Source organism: Seriola dumerili, unplaced genomic scaffold, assembly GCF_002260705.1.
Source record: "Seriola dumerili isolate Sdu_G_001 unplaced genomic scaffold, Sdu_1.0 BDQW01000052.1, whole genome shotgun sequence".
In the NCBI taxonomy this organism is placed as follows: domain Eukaryota; kingdom Metazoa; phylum Chordata; class Actinopteri; order Carangiformes; family Carangidae; genus Seriola; species Seriola dumerili.
Genome location: NW_019174307.1, coordinates 16,867,529 through 16,892,723, shown reverse-complemented (window position 1 = coordinate 16,892,723; position 25,195 = coordinate 16,867,529). Strand labels below are relative to the sequence as shown.

At 43.1% G+C, this 25,195-nt stretch overlaps 1 protein-coding gene across 1 annotated transcript in view; it reads right to left on the bottom strand.

Moving 5' to 3' along the window:
* Nucleotides 1–1,963: 1,963 nt before the first annotated feature.
* Nucleotides 1,964–25,195, bottom strand: part of klf12 (Kruppel like factor 12) — a 34,783-nt gene continuing 11,551 nt past the window's right edge. Inside the window, exons 2-6 of the mRNA XM_022740708.1 lie at nucleotides 20,976–21,058; nucleotides 13,571–14,120; nucleotides 10,019–10,154; nucleotides 3,394–3,551; nucleotides 1,964–2,201 (exon numbers count right to left, since the gene is read on the bottom strand). Of these exons, the coding sequence (XP_022596429.1) occupies nucleotides 2,020–2,201; nucleotides 3,394–3,551; nucleotides 10,019–10,154; nucleotides 13,571–14,120; nucleotides 20,976–21,041 (1,092 nt within the window). The 5' untranslated portion in view covers nucleotides 21,042–21,058 and the 3' untranslated portion in view covers nucleotides 1,964–2,019. The remainder of the gene's footprint in view (nucleotides 2,202–3,393; nucleotides 3,552–10,018; nucleotides 10,155–13,570; nucleotides 14,121–20,975; nucleotides 21,059–25,195) is intronic.

Here is a 25,195-nt window from a genome sequence, read left to right as displayed (position 1 = left end):
AAGTGATGTTCTATAAGAGACATATCTGCCAGTAACTGCATTTAAAATGTAGCCGTAGTGCACATACATAATGTATTTATTTATGTGCATGTGTATGTATTTTTTTATGTATGTCATATGTATGCATGCATATGTGACTCCTCTGTTTTTCAGTATTTTATGTAGCCAAATCTCAGGTACATCAGATAATAATCTTAACATATATCTGGTCTGAGGTGATAACATTTCAAGTGACTTTCTGTATTTGAGACAAACAAAATAAAACAAAATAAAATTAAATGATTTTATAGTAACTCAGTAACTGAGACACATCAGATTCGTGCTGGAGCTACAAACCAAATCGGTAACACAGGGGAGTCATGGTACTGAGCGAGGAGTTGGCCTGGCTAGAAACCTCTCCTCGGATATTGACATCAGCAAACAGAACAAAGAGGAGGTGGACGTTCCTTCTCATTCCTTTGTTCAGAATGTATTGCTCTTCGGTATTGTACATCAGGTACCACGCTATCCCTGTAACACTGCAGCCGGTGTCAATGTCAGCTTATGGTCAAGTGCTGCTGTGCAAAACCACCAACACAAATTCCTTTCACTGTCAAAACCCAGCTGAGAAAACAGAGCTGAATAATAACAACAGATAGATCAGGACAGAATGAAAGCATGAGTCTGTAAGGTGCCTCTATTCTTTTTTTTTTTTTTTCACATACTGAAAATCTCCTCTGATTGTTTCAAAGTTCACTGTACATGAGGGGTTGTATTTTTCTGAGTCAAACATAGGCAATAAGCAGGCATTAAAAAAAGAAAAAAAAGAAAAAAAAAAAGCAAGATTCAATAAACAAAACGAACGTTGTCATACTGAAAGTATATTTATCCTTTAAGATTGCACTTTACTGATTGCTAATCACAGCACAAAATCAACCAAAGATTTCAAGAGGCTCAACATAAAGAATAGCACTGATGTTATTTGGGGTAATCCGGCCCTGTGAGTAAGTCATAAATGGTGTGTTTCCTTGCTGGTGGGATGATATGCACGTCCATTTTTTTTTTTTCCATCGTTTGAAACGAAGCAATGAATATCTGAAACAGTGGAGGTGTTGATGAGGTTGATCCATTCAGGTTGTGGCTATTTTGAGTCATGCTGTATTATTGTTTGCTGGCTATGGGAAAAAAAGGTGAAAGTCCAGCCCTCTTTTAGCTTTTTAAAATGGGATGCCTCTAACAAAACAGCAGACTCCAGCGGGAAAAGGAAACCATCCGTGATGAAATGGCGCCCTCTGCTGGTCATAAGTCAGACTCACAGGGAGGCACGGCGAATCAATACTGCCTGTAACTCCAACTAGGCCCAAAATCGTTTCCTGTGATCCAGTCCAGGCCTAACTTCTTTCTGCTCACACAGAAAAATCCATTCCATACAACGGGATCTTTCACATTATGAATGCTGGAAAAGCAGCCGTTTGAACAATAATGAAAAGAAAGATACTAAAAATGAGACAGTTGCGATTGCATTATATATATTTTTTTGTCCAAATGAAGAGTGCGAGTTCATTTTAAAAATCAAAAGTGAAACATTTATGAACAGTGCTGTAAAATACAGTTCCCTATTATACTCCAAACAATGACAATAAAAGATCCTGCCGTCTATTCCTTCCAACCCAAAGAGGATCCAGAAGTGACCCTGTTTTGTGCTCCACAAGCTCTGTGCACCACTACATCTTCTCTCCTTATGACGGATGAGAGTGTGTGTATGTATGTGTATGTGTGTGTGTGTGTGTCTGTGTGTGTGTGTGTGCGTGTATGTTTGTGTACGTGTGTGCACATCCAGGCCAGCTGAAAAACATTCATAGGGAGATCCCGCTCCCCCGGCTGCCTGTGTGTGTGTGTGTGTGTGTGTGTGTGTCTGTGTGTGTGTGTGTGTGTGTGTGTGTGTGTGTGTGTGTGTGTGTGTGTGTTTGTGTGTGTGCGTGTGTATGTGTTTGTTCCGTTTCATCTCTCTCTCTTTCTCTTTATCTCTCTCCATCTGATTCACACCAGCATATGTCTCCGTCGGTGCAGAGCCAAGTGGTCAGATCTGGAGAAGCTGCGGTCACAGTCTGCACACTTGAAGGGCTTGACCCCCGTGTGTTTTCTGTAATGCCTCGTCAGCTCGTCAGAGCGAGCAAACTTCCACGTGCAGCCGTCCCAGGTGCATTTGTATGGCCTTTCCCCTGGAGAGGAGAGAGAGAGAGAGAGAGAAAACACAGGGCACGTTCAGCAGATTGTAGATCACATGGTCAGAACTGTCACTGGCATAGTTTGGCCTTGGTGCTTTGTAAATTATGATATGTTGGTAAGTGTGTGTGTGTGTGTGTGAGAAAGTTTCTATAATGTTTGCCAGTTAGCAGACTTGAAACTTGCTTAAGTTGCATGATCCACCTCCACAAACATCAAGTGTGCATTCATTTTTGTAAGTGTTACATTATCGTTGCGTAGAAACGTCGTTAAGGTGCAGATTGATTTGAAACGTCTGCATTTGTTGCCACCATAACAGTAATGACACTACCTTGTTGTCCAACTCAAGGAAGTTTGAAGAATCTGCTAATACATATACATATTTTATGAAACCATTGGGATGTCTGGAATGGTACAAGAAATGCATTCAGATTTCTAAAGCGGCAGCAGGGTTTCCAAAGTGGTTAGCTGTATTGTAAATTTAAAAAAGTTAATATTTCATCATATACAGTTTTAAAGTATAGTTGTACTGGTCATCTTTTTAATCAAGACTGTAACTCAATTTCCTCTGTGCTGTTAGCTTCCACTTTAAATGTCTAGTATGTATAATTGTTTTAAAATGGGATGTGGTAAACAAATAGCATAATGGTTGTATCAATACCAGCATACACCTTTTGCTTAGAGCAGAGAATGAGCCATCACGGAAGCCTTAAGGCCGCCATAACCGCAGTCTCCCATGGTTACTAACTGTTACAGACAGTCTCAAGATATTCATAAGGAAATGAGAGAATAAACAGTCATGGGGAACTGAGAATTTTGACCGACTAAAGTATAATCACACTTGATGCCTTAAGGCTGTTCTTATAAGACATCAGGGTACGCTATTAAATGCATTCAACAACTCTTATAAAGCATTATGCATTGTAATACATTATGTATTTTAGATATGCAGTTTTCTGCCTATTTGGATTCCCATCTGGTTTTGGAGCTTTGGATGACTGACCTTTGTTTCCCACTCATGATACATGAAAAATATGTCAATCTATGAACATTTTGTCCTGCAGAAACCCATGTGTGAATGTGTCTTCAAATGTCTGTGCACAGATTAGTCTGATCACAAACACTCAAGCACAAGCATAGGGTAGCTACAGATACAGTAGTGTTACATCTACACTGAGTCTTACTGACCTGTATGCGTCCTTCGGTGTGCTTTTAAATGGGAGCTTTTGGTGTACACCTTATTGCAGCCCTCAAAGTCACATCTGTGGATTCTTCTCTTTTTGGAATCTGGTGACTCTGACCTCCGGGGGCGCCGTATGCTGTCAATACTGAACGGGGACATGGAACTGCAACAGGAGAATCAACATGTTAATATCTTTGATAACTTTGCACCACAAAGTGTGTCCAAAATCTATACTACACGCTAATTCTGACAAAATAAAAGTATAATCAAAACAGTCAGGATGCATATTTAAAAAAATAAAACCCTGGGAAACTGAGGAGCTCCACACAGCTGCAAAAAATAAAAGTCATTTTGGATGTGATGAAACAGCCCAGGAAACAAGACACTATTACATTTTTGGGGGAAACAATGATTGTCTCTGTGTGTTTAGCTGGCAGTGTCATTATAAAATCATAGTTTACTGTAGTCCAGGAGAGTGAAGCTTACTGAAGCATCTCTGATTGATTTCTAATACTGTAAGGTGGTACAATCCCTGCAGAAAAGAGCAGTCATTCTTTTAATTGAAATTGAAGAGTTTTGACATCCCACGATGTAAATATTGTATCATTTCTTGTTAAGCATGTTAATTTCCTGTCTACAGTAAGTAATAACTGCAAACACAGTATACTGCAAGTGTTAATTTTCTCCAGTAACGCACATGCAATTACCATGTAAGGTGGCAGAACAGTGGCCATGCCTGCAGGTGGCAGTGTAAAACCACTGCAGCATGACTGAGGAAGTATGAGGTAAGAAGGCTGGTATTCATATTGCTCACAGACTTTCATCAATCAAACGTGGAAACTATTTTTTTCTCTCAATGTTTTTCAGTGAGGTTAATGACTCCTGAGTTATTTCTACCATCAATATATTTTGTCATGGCATTTCCTCTCCGATAAGTAATCAATATCACTGTTGATTATATAATTTGTCACTGCTAACAGTGAAGCCCTATAGCAAAGTGTGTGTGTGTGTGTGTGTGTGTGTGTGTGTGTGTGTGTGTGTGTGTGTGTGTGTGTGTGTGTGTGTGTGTGTGTGTGCATGCTTTTGCATGCATGTCTGACTTGTTAGTGAGTGTGAGTATTGGAAAGTAGTTTCCCATCTGTGGTGGATCTAAATTTGCTTATGCATAACTTCTGAGACGATAATGCAGTATGTAAACACACAAATAAATCCAGGAAGGAAACAAAGAGAAGGTAGGGTGGTGGTAGATGGTCTCACCAGTGATCGTCATCAACTGTGATACAGCAAGCACCTTTCACACAGCGACAAACACATGACTGTTACACACACACAGACACACACAGCAAATTGGCAAGAAGGAGAAAGATACAGTAGAGACAGAAAACAAGAACATCTCTGTTTACTAGAGGGGAGGAGTAATATCTGTGGGATATATTTAACAGGGCTCTCTCGGCAGTGGAGGAGCACAAATGCTTTTCTTTCAGGTCTCAGAGTCTCTGTTGTGGATATTGAGAAAAAAGGTGAGAGTGTGAAGGGGGAAAGGGGAAGGAGGGAGAGTAGGAGAGGAACTGCTTCAGTTGTGTTAGAGAGATTTGAAAGAGGAGCAGGGTCTGTCAGACAGGGCCTCCAGTGTCCAACTGGAGGCCACTTCCTGTCTCTCTGTCTTTCACCCAAGCATGATTTGTCAAATGCAGACTCTTCTGTGTGTGTGTGTGTGTGTGTGTGTGTGTGTGTGTATACATATACATATATATATATATGTGTGTGTGTGTGTGTGTGTGTGCAATCAAGACACACACACACGGGCTATACAAATACACAGAATTACAGAAAAACACACATACATACAGATCACCTGTTGCTCTTGGCTTACTGCCAATCTGAAGCTGTGCAGGAAATGAGCACACGGGTCAGATATGAAGTGAACTCTAACTCCCCTCTCATTTCTCTCTCTCTCTCTCTCTCTCTCTCTCTCAGTCTCTCGCTCTCTCTCTCTACTGCATGTCTCCAAGTTCAGAAAATATCACACTGCACCGTGATGTCAAAACTCAGCATTAAGACAAAGAAGTGTATTCATGTAGCTGAAGGCAGACTGCGAGTCTTGATTACAAATGATTGATTAGGAGATTACCGGGCCATCTACTAATCTCACGGAGAAATGTAGAAAACCATCTAGAGTCTGAGTGCATGTGTGTGTGTGTGTGTGTGTGTGTTTGTGTTCAGGAAAGTGAAGAAGAGTGGCAGGATTTACAGTGGAAACACTCTGAGTTCAGCCACTGAGCAGATGAGGCGGATGTTTACATTCTGACTTCATCCATGAAGTGACTCCATGATTATGATATAATTTAGGGAGGTCTGCGTACAACAGCTTCTAAAACAAAGACTAAACGACGTCTCATTACTCATTTAACGCAGCTGCTTTTCTCCCACTGTCGATAATTCTGTCGTCATTGCTGCGCCATCTCAAGAGCCCGCTGACAGATTTCTGGTTTCATCTATTGTGTGTGTTCATGTAAATTTAGTTTGTCTCTGATTCCTCCTAGACCACAGACATTGCACACAAGCGCTCTCACCACTGCAACAAAGGTAAACAGTTATAGACTTCAAAATCCACTTAAATGACATTTTAACGATTCCTGTGAGGACATGAGTCACGTAACACATTAAAGAATAAAACAGGCCAAAATAAAGAAGTATAGAAATGAAATAAATAAAATGTAACTTTAAGCTAATGCAAGCTTGTATGAATAAAAGTAGGGCTGAAATAATTACAGAAAATTTATTCCAGACTGTTTTGATCATTTATTAATTGTTAAAGTCACATGCCAAACATTTGCTAGTTTCAGCAAATGTTTTATATCAGGGTAAACTGAAAATCGTAGCCTTTTTTTTTTTTTAATTGTTGGTCTGGTATAATTCAACATATGAAGACATTACTTTAAGTTCTGAGAAACTGTGATAGAGATTTTTCACTATTTACTAACATTAAAGCTTAAAGATGTAGGAATTCATTGAATTCATTGAAAATAATTAGTACTAGCAGTTTCAAGAGTTTCCATGTTGCTGTTGTCGTGTAAAAATATCAGCAGGTTTTTATACAGTAAAAGACCTATGTTCAATTGGTGCATTTAAAAAAAAAAAAAAAAGCAATGCCCAAGTAGGAGTTGAGCCTCAAAGTAAAAAGTAGTCTCATGTATGTATAATTACAACATGGAGAAGTTGTGTTTTACAGATTGTCCTTTTACCGAGGGCTCAGCTGAATAATTCCATCAAATAATGGGACACAAAGTTTGGCAAGGTCAGCAGAAAACAATAAACACAAAGATTTGAGTCCGGCATATTTGTTGGCATAAACAACATATCTTTATCGTAGCTACTGTGTGAGAATTAATGTCTTGTATTTTCTCATGTGAGCCCAGAGGCAGAGTCACACTGCTTTGAACCCTGTGTCAGCGCGGCATCACGGCTGTGTGAATGCGTCTGGTTGTGTCTCCCAGAGCAGCCGAGAGAAATAGGAAGGACAGCTGAGAACGATTTCAAACAGAGCTGACCTCTGTTTTGGTTCCTTCGTTTCCCCTTTTGTTTGCCCCTCTTCATCCACTGCTCTCCGCACATACGACAGAGAGCGAGAGAGACGCAGAGACTGTGTGTGTGTGTGTGTGTGTGTGTGTGTGTGTGTGTGTGTGTGTGTGTATGTGTGTCACCTGTAACGGGGGTTTCCCACAATGCAAACACAATGCATATTTTTTCTAAGTTCTCATAGGAAATGGGGTCAGTTTCAGCGCAGCAACAGCTCTACGCGGTTCTTGAACAGAACTGCAGTAATAGTGGAATGATCAAGAAAACAGGAAAGGGAATGTGTGAGTGCGTGTGACTGTGTGCGTGTGACTGTGTGTGTGTGACTGTGTGTGTGTGGCTGTGTGTGTGCGTGCACTGGAAGACTGCCCACCGGGCATTCCTGTACCTGTCCGAGGATACTACCCCTCACCTCACCCCTCTCCCCTCCCTCCACCTGCTTTGCTCCGTTGCCCCCAGGTCCTTGGGGACAAGCCAGACTTCAACAGAGACAACCCTTCCAACACAAGCCCCTGCCCCCAATACACACACACACACACACACACACACACACACACACCTACACCTTCCTTCCCTTTCCTATCTCCCTCTAACTGTCTTCCTCTCTTTCGTTTGCGCTCTCCCACAATAGCCTATCCACTGGTCCCCAGGGAAACGCATGAATATGGAGGAGGCTGCCCAAGAAGCACATGACACACACACACACACACACACACACACACACACACACACACACACACACACACACACACACACACAAAGACACACACATACACACACACACACACACACACTCTCTCTCTTTCTCTCTCTCTCCCTCTATCTCACTTTCCCCTTTCACTCATTTATTTATATATGGATACCTGGATTGGAGGCTGCAGGCACTCCTGTCCTCCGCCCTTACACTTCTCCTCCCTGATGCTGCCTGGATGACTGCTTGTGTAAATATGGATACTAAATTACATAAAGCAGCTCTTTCTACACTCACAGTGTACATGTTTAAATGAAAAGAAGAGAAATATAGCAACACAATAGAGTGGCATGTTTCAAAGAAGTGCTGTCGGCTTCTGTTGCAGTGCAGATGTCCACTGAGCGCATGTGTTGTGTCAATACAGAATGCACATTCTTCCAGCGTGTAACTCAAGAAGACTACAGACCTCTTTGTTTTTCACAGACAAACATGCAAGTCTGTGTTCCTGTTGACAATGGCTGACCTCCTTCTGGAACCAGCTGTTCTGTCCACTGTGCAGAAACACGTGCATGCATACAGTACAAACACACATACACCGGAGGATTAATACTTACGGACGTGAACACATACTTTTTTCACACACACGCGCGTGCACACACACACGCACTGTCACATACACAGCACGCACACAGGAGCACAGTTTCCACACAGCACAGTCTGCACTTTGCACACAGAGAAGTGAGTGTGTGGGCAGGCCCTGGCAGGGCATTGCTAAGCCTGGCTGGTGATTTATCTCCATAGTGAAAGCTTGGGCAGTGAAAGGTTGGGTCCTGCCAACCTCTGTTCTCCTCTGACCACCCGGTACCCACGTGTGGCACTCAGGGGCACGCCTGTCCCTCTCAATAACCTGCACCGAAACCTGAGTCCTCCTGTGAGTGTCTCTGAGTGTGTATTTGTTTGTGTGTGTGTGTGTGTGTGTGTGTGCCTTCCTTGAAACATGGCAACCTCTGCTTGTACCACTGAACAGGCACAGCCACAGTACTATTTTTTTTTTTACCACAATGTGTTGCACAGTGCCACCACAATAACCTGTTTTGTTGCATTACTGCAGAGGTTCACACAGGCAGCAGTGCACAGGCAAAGAATGCACAATGTCAACCCCGTAAGCTGGAGTGTTACCACCAAAACACAGCCAGCCGGCGTTGGCCTACCGTCAGCCTCAGCCTTGTTAACGTTGCTACATCATTAACAGGATTCTCACAGAGTCCTGGAATAGTTTCCTTACAGATAGTCTAAATAAAAGTCCTATGGGTATTAACTTGAGTCTGGCCAGGCTGCTAGTTATGACTGTTCTGGGTTTATGTGTGGCAAGGCGGGGGGAAGGGCTGGGCCGAGCCAAATGTTTCTCTGCATCTGATTTCCTCCTTCTGATCGGAATACTGTAAGCTGTCATTCACTGGGGAGGGAAGTCTTTTCATTCAACACAGATGGACTGGCACCACAGGAGTTGTGATGTCTGTAGGCCGAGCAGGGCATAAAGTATGTCTGAGCCATATGCAGTCATATAGATGCACACCCACGCAGACACATCCAAACGTGGAAGAGCAGTTAGAAAAGCACATAGAAATTCACAATGCTGGGACTTACACTAGGTTCATATGTAAACACTGCTCTCATCCAGAGTGTAAGGGAAAACATTTCAGACCTCAGTACAGTGGTGTTTAGATTCTTCTGTAGCTAAATGTACCTTACGCTTTTTCACTTTGTGCAGTCACTTTATGCTTTCTCAAACAGTCTGTTCCTCTTTAAAATTAAAATTTTCCATATATTTTAAGACTTTAAATAAATATCACTAGATATGACAAAGACTTGTGACTACAGGAAAAAGTTACTATCAGCAGCCTGGAGTGGAAATAGCTGCATTAAAGAAGATTGCATCAAAATAAATAGAGATTTGCACATATTCTCAGATATTAGAATGTTTTTCTAAAAGAATGAACTTTTACATCTATTAAACTGGTCACAACATTAATATGAGCAGTGATATTTTATGCTCCTTTCATGTTTTTCACGATTTTTTTGTTTTTGTTTATATTTGGTTGGTGAGATACTGCAAAGTGCTGTACAGTATTTATTCTAATAAACAGCTACATGTAACTATGTACTATTTGGGTTAGTCTCCTACACTAGCAATCCTATAACAGTGGACAGTAAGGAGCGTGAGGATCAAAGCCTTCCTGTGACAAGACTGAACAGAAATAACTACTTAAAACACACACACACACACACACACACACACACACACACACACACACACATACACACACACACACACACACACACGTACAGATCATGATACTCACTCTTGTACGGCGCGGGCTATAGACAGCGCAGTGGAGCCGGTCTCATTAACACTGTCCAAGGTCACGTTTGGCAGGTCGTCGTCATCGCTGTCACTTTTGATCTGCCTTGGCGACAGGCCATTGGGGTCTGTGTGTGCTGCGAGGACGGGACACAGACGCAGGAGTCAGACACATGATACTGGAGCCAGCCCTGGAAACTTATAAGGCATATCACATTGTGTGTGTTGGAAAGTGTTTCTAATTGTAATGAGGTAATCGCCTTCATACTTTATGTTGTCAGTTCATTTTTAAAGGAACCATCCTTTAAAGAAGCTCTTGTCATTCAGGTCTGTAATTATTTAATGTGTATATATAGTATGGGTGTTTATAGCTGTGTGTATCTGTGTATCAAGGAGGTCGCCTCAGTGCTGATGTTTTCAGTCAGTAGGGATCAATCAAACAGAATTCTGAACTTGAGGACAGAACAGCCGACCATGACAGTGTACCCAGTGGTTACATATGCACAGAAGAGCAAACAAATAGATACACACACGTGCAGATGCACACAGACACACCCATGCATACACACACAAACACACACACACCCATGCATACACACGCACACATATTCTTCATCAGCCTCCAACCATAGAGATAAGGAGCTGGGTGGAGCATTGTTTGGGCGTTTGTTGTCTCAGAGCAGTGTGTGGGAACATTTGTGCATCTTTTATTGAGTGTGTTTGTGTGTGTGTGTGTCTACTGAATATGTCCAAGTTAAAAGTACATGTGCATGCATGAGTGAGGCTCAGCGGAGCACCGAGTTCTCCGTCCCCCTACATGTGCAACTGACAGAGACTAATATTCATGATAATGACAAACTTCTACATAAAAGGCCTGGAGAGGACACAGAAGTCGAAACCCATCCATTCACTGTTGTATCCTTTTCACAGAACATCCTGATAATTAGCAAGCTATCTTTGCTGAACGTTTGACTGGCCACTACACTATTAAACCATGACCCTCTGTGCCAGTGAGCGCAGGGGTCCCTGTCTCTACATGACAAAGTTACATCTGTTCCACAAGTTGTGACAACTTCTCCCCTGGACAGCTCATTGGAAACATTGCCAGAGCCTGCAGCAACTCTGTCCTCTCTGTCTCCATAGACACACATCCTCAATAACTCAAGAGATGAATGTCAGAAAAGTAAAGACCTGCCGCTGACTACTTGCCAAAGAAAAGTTCCTGGAAATCTACAGTGTGAGATTAAACATTGATTAAGTAATATAATAAATCAATAGAAAGGAAGACAAAATGAATCTCGACAGAGAAACAACACGGTAAGATATTATAATAACTAGTCTTCTTTCTGAAAATGTAATCATCACAAATACTGAATATATTAAGGCATACAGTATTTTCCAGTACTGCAACACCCCAGTCTACTGTAATCCTGGTGCTTTTATAAGCCATCAGGACTTCACCTCCTCTGCCCTCTCAGCCGAGACTGTGGCCATAATGTCCCATAATAAGGGTCTAGAGTTAGCAGCAGACATGGTGTTATTACTTGGAGGGAGTGGGGGTGGGGGGGGGGATAATGCTGCGACTCTGTTGGAGCTTTTGCTTTTAAAGGTCTCTAAATGTTGTTGCAGACTACGACATGCAGAGTGGTCACCAGCTCGCCTACCCTATGGAAAACCTGTAATTAGTCAGAAATGCATTGTGTGTTGGAAAGGGGTATTTTGAGCGAGGGACACAAAGGAGGAGTGGTGGAGAGGTGGGCAGAGCACCGGATTTCTTTCTTTCTCTCCTGTTGTTTCCAGTCAAGCCCTGTTTCCATGGCAACCTCCTGCCGGAGACAGGGAGACAGCAGTGAAAGGAAGGGTACCCGCCCTCTCTTAAAGAGGATGGCCAACCTGTGTGTGTGTGTGTGTGTGTGTGTGCGTGTGCATGTGGGAGAGTGGATGAGTGTGTGTACATGCAAGTGTGTGTGCATGCAAGTGTTCTTGTATCTATGTTGAGAGCTTCAATAATCACATTCAACTTCACACTGGCAGAAAGGGCTTTAGTGTGTGACTCCCCTGATGTCAACAACTTATTTGTTCTGCCATCAACCAACAGTGACACCTGACAGGGAAAACTCCAGATAAGGCAAGACCAAAAGAAAAATCAACGTATATCCGAAATGAAATATAATGTGATGTTTTGTAGCACTACATTGTTTTTAATTGACTGTGGGAAAACACATTAAGTTCAAGTAATAGCTAAATGTTCTGTTTGCTGTCTCAGTAAAAGTGACCATCCACCACACCCAACATTTTATTCTCATTCACCCCATTTCCTTTGTGTTTGGAGCCTTCAGAGCTGGGCACTGCTAACGGTGGACTGTGCATATGTGAGTGCATGTGTTTGTGGAAGTGCCACCCATCTTCAATATCCATCCACACCCTCTTATGCAAGTCTTGTTTTTCCTGTCCTTCCTTCTTTCCTCTCCTCTCCTCTGGAGCAGACATCCAGCACTTAAAACGCCCATCTCTGAGGACCACCCCACCCAGTCAGCCAAGTGTCTGTCTGAGCACATGCTCTAATTACACATCTGTTTGTTTGCTTGCATGTACAGTGCATGCACGGGTGTGACTTAAAAGTCCAAGTGTGTTTGTCCATCCTGCAGGGAGTGACGAGGAGCAACCTCTTTTACAACCAACAGTTGCCCTGTGTACGGCTCAGAGAAACACCTACTGTAGGCTCTCTCACTGTGGTTGGCAATAAAACCACACCCAGTGAGAAAAACCAATAACACTGTCTAGGTTGGGCCAAAGAGGTCTAATACTCACACTGTCTCAGATGTTTGCGTCTCTATAGAGGGAAAGGTAACAAATGGTTACCTGAGCTAGAGGCTATTTAAGACATCCACGCCAAATCTCTGTTGGTAAAAAGATGGGAGTCTGTTAAGCTCATCTTCACTCTAAAGGGGGAAGTATTATTGCCTGAGGGGGTGTATCAGCACAGGACATCTGGACAGACACATATAGCACTATACACAGCTCATCAATGGGATATCTCATGCTACATCACCACTTCTAAATTGCCAAATGACAGCCGGGACCTGTCTGTGTCACCTCTTGTTATGGACTCACTTTATTCCACTTCGTAAAAGGTTCTCAGTTAAAGTTTTGGGGTGTTTCAGCACTCCTTAGCAAGGATATTACTGAAGGGTATTGTCATGGCGGACGACTGATGATTAAAAATATTGAACTATTTTGATTTAAGTGAATAATCTGTGAGATATTAGATTTCTAATTGATATTTTTCAGTAGGTTGAGAAAATGTCTATTAAAGCTGGAGGCTAGAGTTTCTTGAGAGACTTTGATGCAAAGTGAAACTAATGTATTCATGAAGCATTAGGACAAAGACTGAATCATAATGCATTCTCATTTCCTTTACAGATTTAACAGTGTTTCAATAATTACTGGAGAAATGACAGTGTTTCTAACGGAAAATGAGGTTTAATATAAATCCCAAAGAAACAAAGTCAGCCGTATGAATATGTAGTAAATTTGGAGAGCGTGCTCTCACCTTTGCCCTGGCTTTTGACCTCATCCAGCAGAGGTAGCATGATGGCGTTGTTGAGGCTGGAGGGTGATCGAACGGCAGTGGTGTACATGAGGGGCAGTGACTGTACCACAACCGGGATGCGGTGAACATGGCTAGCCAGCTTCCCTGCTCCCTGCAGGCTCAGAGGGCTCGAAGGAGGCGGCGGCACAGAGTGCAGGATGTGCAAATACGGCTGACCTCTCACCCCGGCGCCAGGGGCAACCAGAGGGCCTGGTGTGAGCACCGATGAGGCTGAGGTGATAACTGATGGAGAGGAGGAGGAGGAGGAGGAGGATGACGACGATAGAGAAGACGGGGAGAAGGCGGATCTGAGAGGGGATGATGATGAGGTCGTGGTGGTGGGGATGGTGGATGAAGAGGAAGGGCGGGGTTTGTTGATTGACAGGTCGACAGGCTCGGTCTGTGTGTGGAAGTGCAGGTCGTGAGCGAGCAGGTCTTCTGGGGGTTCGGGTTTAACTCTACTGAGGAAGAAGGGGACGTCCATCGCAGAATAAGGGCGCACTTTAGGCGACTGCGGGAGGAAAAAAACAAAACAATGATGTTAGATTTTCCTGATCATCACTGATCACTTTTGTCATTTTAATGTCTTACAATTACACAAACCTGCGACTCACAACAGGGAAGAAAAAAATAAGTCACACAATTTGCTTACAAGTGATGTATTTATGGCATTAAATTTCACATTTCCACTAATGTTCTGCAATAATCTGAACTGTCTCATTAACCAAAAAGTAAGGACAGTTGTTTCTGTATAAATGATCACATTCAGAAACAACAAGACTGCATGATAGAGATGTGTCAGAAAGGTATATGTAGTGAAAATTATACAGAAAGGACCAGTTAATTTCCTCATGTTCATTCAAGCATTCAACTCCTCCCGTGAAGTCCCCATGGTTAGCATGATGTCATTCGCAGATGAAATACAGAAGTAAAGATAGTGTCTCTCACACTCGCCTCCTTTCACTCTCTCTCTCTCTCTCTCTCTCTCTCTGTCTTTTTCTTGGCGTGGGTTGCTCTCTCTCTCTTTTCCTCCTGTTTTCCATCACTCCCACAGAAACGCAGCTCTCTTGGCTCCTCTTGTATCTCTCCTAAATCTCCTTTGTGACGGTGGAAAAACATCATATGGGCTCAATTTCCTGACCGTCTCTCTCTGTCTCTCAGCGATGGGCCTCCTAAGGCCAACGCTGGTGGCTCGGTGTATCCCTCAACATATCTTTCACTTAACACCAAGCAGACTGTAACACAACCGCTCCATCTGTCTGCACAAGTTTCAGGAACCTGTTTACTCGGAAAAGATAATGGAGAACATACAAAGCAAGAAAAACGACACTCACCCTGCTACTATTTGTTCCTCCTGACTCCCAAACTTTGGACACACTTTGATATCACAGTCTTTTGTTTTAATGTCAAATTAAGCACGTTACATGTGATGTAGCTGATCTACACTCACTATGTTTGATGTGGGAGGGGTGCTAGAGTGTGTGGCAAGTGGTGTTGATCCTCCCAGTGGAGTCTCTCAGAGGCTGACTCACAGTTAAGGCCATCAGCGAGTGAGCATATCCAGGATTCTTACTAATCGTACAGGAAAAGCTCATTAAAGTTAAAGGAAAAACTCGGCTGCAGGAGAAATGAGAAATGTTCTGTACTGTGGATTTCTCGTCCTCACTTTTGTTTTTCAGACTCACATTTCTTTCCCCTTATGTAATGCTGGCTGAGAGTGGATCTGCGGTGTATTACGAATTTTTGGAGTGGTGTGTGTGTGTGTGTGTGTGTGTGTGTGTGTGTGTGTGTGTGTGTGTGTGTGTGTGTGTGTGTGTGTGTGTGTGTGTTTGTGCATGTTCTTTTATGTAGTAGCCTGCTATTTTTACTCCAGACTTGTATACTCGTTTTCAGCCTACAGGAAATGTTACGACCCCATGAATCAAAAAGTGCTTCTCCCTGTGTAACTCCTCCTCAGTTTGAAAACAAACCCTACCCCATGAAATATGCCCTCTGATGACCTCTGGACCTCGGTGGAGTTCAGCTCAGGGTCAGTGGTGTCAGGTCAAGGTTCACAGCACATTATGGTCTGCTTAATAATACCACCCACCAAACACTTTCAGTAGGGTCTCTACAGGAATTTATGTATAAAATTATACTTTGGGGGAAAAAACAATACAAACATTTTATTGATTAATGCTTTTTTTCTATATTGTGAGGATACAAGCAGCCTTAGGTATCACATCTGTAATAAGCTCAACACCAGTCTTTGTGAAAACTGGGTAAGATGATCCTTTAGGTTGTCCTGTGATGTAGAAATCATCACACCTCCTTCATGGAAACTCATTGTAGAACAGTTCAGTCAGAGACACTTCCCTCAAGGAATTGACCATTTATAGCAAACAGTTATACAGTTATATTTGGCGGAAGAGACACTGCCTTTTTAAGGGAGCTCTCAAAGAATCGGAGGAGTAATAACGGTTCTGCTGGGTGAACTAATCCACCTTAATAAACATATACATACACGGTTGTTAGATACACCAATCAGCCCCAATATTAAAACCAGTTGCCGGTTTTAATGTCGCAGGGTTGATTGATGTATAGTAAAGTCAAGCAAAAGCTTCAAGAGGAGATGTTTGAGGTGGTGGAAATGGCACAGGGGAATCAGTTGAATTTAGTGAGAGTTGTCGGGTTATTAGTTGTTATGTTATATATGCAGGTGTCAGTGTTTACAACTTTGATGAGAGGATGAAGCGGAACTATCGCGTTGTCACGGAAAGAGGAAAAAGACGCACCATGAGAGTGAATTGTGGGAACAGCAGTCAGGTAAACTTGTTCTTTCCTCTCCAAGTTTGATGTCAGCAAATAACAGTAGCTATCGTTAAGTGCTAGCTTGCAGTGCATCTGTCTCTGTCTGTTTCTGACCGAGCTGGGCGGGGCGTCTCTCGGTCTGTCTGTGCTGTGTTCTGTGACTTTATGTCTTGACCAAAGTGAGAGCAAAATACAACTATTTATTACGTTTGATAAACGCCAACTGGCAACAGTGTTTATAAACTGCAGCTCGGAAAGGATTACGTGTCGCGCATGAACCAGTGACCATATGTGTGCGCAGCAAATGAAACGCACCCTCTGTATGGAGCGGTTCAGGCAATATATGGTGCACATAATTTTAAAAATAATTATGTAGTCTCTTTGTCGGTTTTATTACAACTCTGGACTAATGCAGGATGGAAAGCAATGGAATGACATTGACTATTGATTCAATATTGAATTTAAATGTTGATTAACTGGGCGTGCTGGGCAATATGGATGCACATCTCTCAGTTAATAATAACCATCAATTATTCAGCCACAGCATAAACAGTGTTTTATATTTGAAATGAGTAAATCTGGAGGAGGCCATTTGAATGAATGAATGGGCGTGATGTAGCTGAATAGCTAATTAATAATAAAGCTGCAGCCATAGCCTATAGGCTTATGTTTAAGTTTTATAGCCAAAACTAATTGTATCATATTGTCGAACACTGGACTAATTACCAGGCAGCTGAGCCAAAGCTCTTTGTTATATTTCATTATTTTCTACATTTCATATTGATAATATTGTATCCACTTATCTTACAGTTCTATTGAAAATATTCAATTCCATAAATATTATATGTTTATATCTCATTCTGTTACGTGTAGGTCTACGCATTCTTAGACTGACAGATGGAGCAAGCAGTTTTAAAGGAGAGAGGATTGTGGTGAGAGCACTGGGGTGTCAGGTGTGACACTGTGGCAAAAATCCGTGTAAGCCTACTTTTTTTCCACACAGAAAATGGATCAGAAATCATTACAGGAATTGATGAAGAATCGGCCCAATAAGCAGAATCGATAATGGCGTTGGTATCAATAAAATCTTCTCAACTCCCATCCCTACTGTACCTGAATGAATATGATTGGATTCTACTCATCAGCTGATGGCCAAACAGCTGATGCTGGCTCTACTTTATTGCTCTGGCTGAACTAACGCAACACTCCACTTTTGAGTTTCTGCACTCATAAAGCTAACAACGTGTCTACACAGGAGGCGTAGCGTGAACAGCGTGTCAGCAGAGTAACTTCACCGCTCCGTCTGTACCTACACAGCATGCGTTCAGGCACTTATTGAGTGCATGTCACAGAATCTCATACACAATCACTGTACGCGTGTAAAACTGAAGAAAATAGTCTTGAAGCGTAAAAAGACTCTTACATGCATATAGCACAAGTGAAACGCGAGCCATTACCATAATTACGCAGCCTGTGTAAACAGCTGGATTGATTAAAACAGAAGCATATCTGGTCCATCAGACATATGTGAGACACACAAGTGAAAAATGCAGTTAAAATACTTTCTGTGTAGACGCTGAGTAATGCAGCCTTGGGGTGACTCACTGTTGACCCTCCTCTGTAGAAGATTTCAGATTTAACCCAAAGATAGGTTGGTTGACTGGACTATGTAGGTTCTCAACTGATTTTGTCCCTGGTCATCTAATGGCGACCTTAAGAACAGTTCAAAGAAATATCACTTAATTGTCAAAGTGTGTTTGTCATATGAAACGTCCTCTGTGCTTCTCTTGCATTTACTGATGATGTAGCCTTTCTTGACAGAGCCTCAAGCAATCCTCCAGCTGCTTTTGCATGTGATCTCTCTGTGTTTACATGCTGTGTATAGGATGTGAGTGTCACAGACTGCCTGGAGCTATACTGCCTGAAGGCTTTGAAGCCATTAGCTCCATTGAGGCTGATATCAGTGTTTTGGAAATCTTAGCTTCCTCAGTGAGGGCCCTTGGAGTGTGTTGGCTGCTAGAGTTCTGCACTTGCCACTAAATCTATATATACAGATTACTACAGATTTAAGCAGTTTTTTTTTTTTAATCTATGATTTATTCATTGCTAGGACCTGCTTTGATAAAAGACACTTGGGGAAATGTTACGTGTGGCATGTGATTATACTGAGGCTAATGGCTACAAAGGACAGACATTGTTAGCTTTTGTACTTGTGAGCACCTGACCTCTTTGGTTATGGTATAATCGATGTAACAAAAAGCAGAATATATCCTCAAGTGGCATTCTCCTTCGAATGTAGGTGAAAGCAATAAAGACACCAACATTCAACAAGTCATATTCCTTGTTGCTTAAACTGAACTCTAAAAAGCAGTTACTTTGACAGTTAGTTGAGCAGAAGACATCAAACATATCCTGTAGTAATGCACTGTTACTCATGCGATAAACTTCTAAAATGTGTAACTGTGACTTGATTAAAGAAGGTAGCACAAGAGGACTCCTAAGTTAGCAAATTGAACCAATAACAGCAGTATCAAGCTAACTTGGTCATATCCAAAAGAGCTGTCATGTTATATTCAAATTTTTAGCTACAATTCAAAAGGTGGAACATTTTTATTTAAAATCTGACCTGTAATGATCTGCTTCAATTCAAAATTCATCTTTCTGTACTCCAGGTGTCTCTGACCCGTTGCATGTCCTGTGCTGAATGGTTAATCAAGACATCAAACCATTTGGGAAGTAATGTGAGGAAGCATTTTCCACTTTTCATCTGTATAAAAAAAGAATGTGTAGAATGTGTTGTCTCTTTATTCACAAGTGTTAGGCTCATTTTCATGGTAACACCATAATCATGGCAGTTAGGGATAATGTCAGTTACAAGGAACTTTGATCAATCCTCTGAGTAAAAAAAAAAAAGGGAACACTTGTGTGGAAAGGTCAAAACAACACTGCAGGTTGTTACACAAAAGTAAAAAACAGAAACGCATTTGCATTTTGGGGTTAGGTTCAAACAGATCTCAGCCAGCACAAATGGAAAACTAAAGCCACCCCCACTTTCATTTTGACAGATCCAAACACACGTATGCACTCAAACCTACACATACTCACACACACTGACACACATATAAAGATATGCTCGACCCGCCTGCCTGCCTGCCTCTGTCCTCATGCCATTGTCTTTATTAGGGGATACTGGTTAGCGGGGCAGATTTTCCAGGCCCTTGCGGGCGAATTGTCTAACGAGGCAGACCATTTCCAGCAAGCCCTTGGCCCCCCGCCACCCAAATGAAGACCACATTTCTGCAGCAGCCTAAACTGTCTGTCTGCATCTGCCATCTAAAGGGAAGCTCAGTCTGTTAGGGCAAGATTGGATCTCAGTGCACTTCAAAGCTGTGTGGGCTGCAGCGCTTACATCCTGTCTGTGACTGACATCACTGCACGTATGGAGAATGACTTCAAAACCCCAGGTATTAGGTAGCAGTGCAAGAGCTCAGCTCTCAAACCCTGGAGCCAAAGATGAGAACAGGACACCCAGAAAGTAACCACCTGCTGCCTCCCTGTCAAGTCCTTAGATATGGAGAGACAGAGTTGGTTCTTATCAACACACAGCACCTCCACAGCCAAACAATTCTCTACAAGACCTGAGATAACCTGATGGGTTATCAGCAGTCGGTAATTTTCTCATCCATCACGGCCTAACGTTTGTCTCAACAGAAACTACTTTGCTCTTCTCCTACCAAGTGCTCTTGGTGATATATTACGGGTCAAGATATTATTGATATGTTATGAATGGAAATCAATAATAACGGAACACTAATTCATCATGATTACAAATATTAAGTGGCCTGCACCCACTGCACACACAGCTGTGGCTGCAACACAAAGCCCTGGTTACCTAGCAACAGCTTCACCATAACAAGACCACTTTATTTCTAGGTATGTTGGACCAGAGAGCGCTGATACTGTATGTGGGCCATGAAACCCTGCATGAGGTAACTCAATTATACCCAACATGGTCAGTACACACAGTTTAATTGAACAATAAACCCAAAAATAATGACAGTGATAGTGTTTACAGAGAATGAGTACACCGTGGTGTGTTGTGTTTGTGTGTGTGTATTGGCATACGTGTACTAAAGAGAGATGAATCATGTATGTTTGTGAGAAAGATGGAGGATGGGAGGATGAAGGGAAACTGAGAGACATAAAGGAGCAGGAACAGACAGAGATAGATAAGATTTAGAGGTTCCCATGTGACCCTCCTCCCCGGAGCAGTGACTACATCTGCACAATCACCCCCAGCCAGCACAGACTCTCCGCTGGCCCCAGTCACCTCCCCGAAACTCCCCCAATGCATTCCTGCTCCAGCTGTGGCTCTCCTCCTCTTCTCGGTTCTTCTCCTCTTCCTGCTTACTACCATGCTCTCCGACCACTCCTCTTAGCCCCCACACTCACTCACTCTCTCACTCACTTGCTTAAGCCTGGGAGTGATTATCGGCCCCTTCGCCGGGAGGAGGAAAGAAGGAAAGGAAAGCAGGAGGAAAAAAGGGAATTGTCTGGAAAACAACTGCTCTCTTACCCCTTGTTCCGATTCCAGGGGCTCAGCTTTGACTCGGACTGCAGGCATTCCGTCAAGCATTAACATCCTGTTTCTGAGGCTGCCTGTGAAGGGACACAGAGGAGGTGTAAGACGGGTGTTTTTAGCATGACTAAGCAGGTCCCACACTCAGCTATTCACACATGGACATCTACAATGTTGTGCTCGCACCCACTGAGAAATAAACACATTTTAAATAGACACAAATTAATGTTTCAAAACCATCAGAAGCTGCAGGACAAGAGATGAGCGCAAACTGTATAAACTCAGAAAGTGCACAGCATGACTCCCTCTTCTCCATAACAAAGATTTTCAATTGCCTGGTGGGCTGCTGTGGAGCTAATAACACTTCATAACATGGAATAAAATCCTCTTAAGGCTTCAATGGAATACAAACACTTGCTTTGATATGCAGTTACTCAACAGCAATGGCAGCAGCGCAGCCGCACAGACTTTCATCTCGAACCACTGATTAAAAAAATATATATATATATAATTGAGTGAAATTTTGACATTTGACAAATAATTACTCATGATGATATATGTAATATTGACACCACATTATGGCACTTGCATACAACACACAAACACACACACACACGCACACACAATATCACACTTCTTAGTACATCTCTATGTCCATCCTTCCCTGTGCTGTCTCTGAGCACTGCGCCTCTGTGAAGTGGGCAGCAGTGCCCGGCTGCTCAGCTCCGTGCTGTGGCTTTAAGAGGGATACTCAGATGGAGCCAATGACAACAATGCATGTTCCGTATCCCTCAGCTGGGGCCGACCTGAGGTAACCCTCCCTCTTATTATTTTAGCAGCAGTACATGGAGGAATGCAAGCAAGGCAAATAGACTCTAAACATCTCTATTACTCTCCACTGTTGGCATCAGCAGCTGGATAGTGTGGCCCAATCCTTGAAGTCAGCAGTGCCGCGGCATCGTGATTTAAAAAAAAATTTTTTTTTAAATAGTTCGGACAATCATGAATGACATGTATTCTCTCTATGCAGCTGGTAGCCTGAACATCTAACTGCACCAAACATCTAAGATCTCAAACATCTAAGTTTTTGTACTCACCCGAAAATCCACTCAAAATAGTTACCAAAAAACATTTCTTTTTTTCTGTCTTTTTTTTTTTCTTTTTCTTTATAAATTTCATTCAAAATTGCCACACCAGAATCACTAAATGCCAAGTATTGTTCCACTACCTCTTGGATTCTCAGGGAAAAGCTAATCCTGACTGTGTTTGTGTGCGAGGGAGGCAGAGAAAGAAGGAGGATTTACTCAGTCTGCAACCCCCCCAGATCTCGCCTCTCAGGTCTAAGTCCCTCAGGTACCCTGGCTGTGCTGCTATTGTATTGTTGTCCAGGATGTCCTTCGGCTTCAGGTCTTGGTAGGCCCAGATAGCGTTGCCATAGTAACGCCTGGGCGGGTGGAGCTGCAGCCTCAGTCCAGCCTCAAGCCATGTGTTGAGGAGAGGAAGAGAGACGAGTGCACTAAGAGAGGCTGAAAGTGAGGTTTGTTTTACTCCAGATGACCATCATTCTGGTGGAGACATTTTCTCTTCCTCAGAGAGAAAAAAAAAAAAAAACACTTCAGATAAAATCTAAAATTTTCCCATTTTCCCATTTTCCCATGAGGTAAATTTCATTTTTTAGAAAGAGGTTCTTTTTTTGGGCCTCAAAAAAAAATCTATCATCCAAACTTATTTGTTCTCTTTGTTAAATTGCACACTATTCCTACTGGAAAATAAAAGTCAAAACACCTTTGAAATTTTGCCCAGCATGCCACAGAAAGATATGCAAAAGCAACAACCTCTCCCCATGTGCCTCCAGTCCAGTTAATCCAGTGGTGTGCCTAATGAACTGGCCTGCAGCAAGCTATTCATAGGAAATCAATGGCAAGGCACCTCTACTTGTGACTGTAACAGCTAACAGCAGTGAGGGAGACCTAACACTGAGTAATGAGCTAACAGAGGGGCGCTGTGTATTGAGGAGTTCGTGTCGAAATACTTTGATTGAAGCCGACTGTCAACTGCTTTTTGCTCCCACGAAAAGGATTGTGTCCGCCAGTGAGAACTTGAGGATCACAAGCCGGAAAAAGATTAAAAATAAGAACAAAGATTGTGTTTGAAATGAAGAGAATTTGTTCAAGGTAATAAACCAATGTGTATCCAGTCCTTCTCTATCACTAAATTTGGTGTGCTGGCGGCAGGCTGAGGCAACCAGCAGTGTGCTGTCCATCAGCGGTATGAGGCTCTGTGTGTGGGAGATGGAGAGAGGGAGGGGGATTAGAGGGAAACAGGGTAGATTAAGATCACCTTTCCATTTGCTGCACTCTGAAATGAAATGGCCATCCCAGGTGTGTGGGGGAGTTGGATGGAGAGGAGGGCAGTGGAGTGTTGAGGCATCTCATTTTTCCCTCCTACCCGCCCTCTCCTCACACACCCCCCACCCACCTACCCCACCCCCACCCCACCCCCTCAAAAAATAAAAAAATAAAAAAAAAGGTAAAGGGAGCAGGTGAAGATTGAGGGCAGTTCCAGCAGCGGAAAAGCTTGAAATAAACATATTCCAGTGTCTGCTGCTCTCTTCGCTTCTCTGTTTATGCTCATTTGTGTCCCTGTTAATGCAAGTACGAAATGAAACTCCCACCACATATCCACATCTATGACCTCAGGTCCACTATCTCGCCGCTCGCTGATGGCTATCGGCTCTGTGCTGACTGACTGAGGCGATAGCAGCCAGGCAGAGTGAAAGGCTAAAGCTCAGCCAAAACGACCCCTGAACAGACTAGCTGGATCAATTAGAGGTGACGAACTTCCCCAGACAACCTCTGACCTTCTGAGACCAGATGCTGACCTCATATAGCAGTGACATCATCCACTCATATACACATGTGCAGATGTTTTCACACGCACAACATGAACATGAAGCCCCACAGGATGACTCCCGGGGGTTCGATTCATGACTTCATGCCTTATTCACATTATGAATCAAATGAAGATGGATTCTCTTTAGGCAATTATTCATTGTTAATCGCTGAGCTTTAAACAGGAAGTACTTTTATTGGACAAAAGCTCAAAAGGTGTGCGTTGGTTGAGTGGGTGGTGTAAATCACCGCAAGTTCATGTTCTCCCAGTACATGCGAGTGTGAAGACAGATCCTGCCGGATACTATCTCTGGATGTTCACTCACACAGCAACCAAACACATTTTTTATTAAGGAGAAAGTTAAGCTTAAACAAACTCATGAAAGCACTTTTAGTATCTGGCTGTGTTTACTCTCCTCTGCATCCTCTCTCATCTCTATCTCTCTATCTCTCTTTCATACATGCACACACACACACACACACACACACACACACACACACACACACACACACAACACCACGCACCCTGAAACACACTACAACAGACGGGCCCCGCCAATGCTTTGTTCCCATGTTGAGCGCCCAGAGCAACTGGGTGCATCTGTGTCACAGAGGCTGGACCTGCTGCCACGGTCTGGGATGGAAGAGGGATGGAAAAGGATTGGGGGGGTGGGGGCGGGTGTGGGAGGGGTGCAATGAATTATTGTAGACACATGAGTAAGGATTAAGGAAGGTGATAGTAAGAGAAGTGAGTAAGGGTGGGGGCTTGTTGAAGAGCACAGAGCTGCTGGCAGGAGTGGTGGTTAGGGAAGCAACCAAGGGGAGTTGAAGAGGTTGGGTGGGGTGGGGGGTGTGTGTGTGTGGGGGGGTGTTTAGTCGGGGAGGAGGAGGGGCGGTAGTCAGAGAAGCGAGAGAGGGTAGAGAGGGGATATGGACCTGAGCCAAGGCCCGGTCGAGCGCAAAGCACACGGTGCAAGAATGCCAACAGCCCCCCTCCCACCCGGTCCTCCACCAAAGAGAGGAGAGAAAGAAAAAGGGGAAAGCAGGAGAGGGGAAACTGCGAGGAAAAAACATTTCTAATGTTGCAAAATCACAAACAAATGGTTAACTAGAGCTACAAGTGCAAATGCATAAAAAGCACAGCGCTGTAGGTGATGTGAGATGAGCGCTTCCTGTGTTTTGCCTGTATTGTGCACCGCTGGCCTCTTTGCCACAGCTCACTTCCCTCTTCTGTGCCCCTGGACACCCCAATGTGACACACTGGCCTGATAACAAGCACACATCTACTAGCTCACCAGCAAACTCCTCCACTTCCTCTCTTTTGAG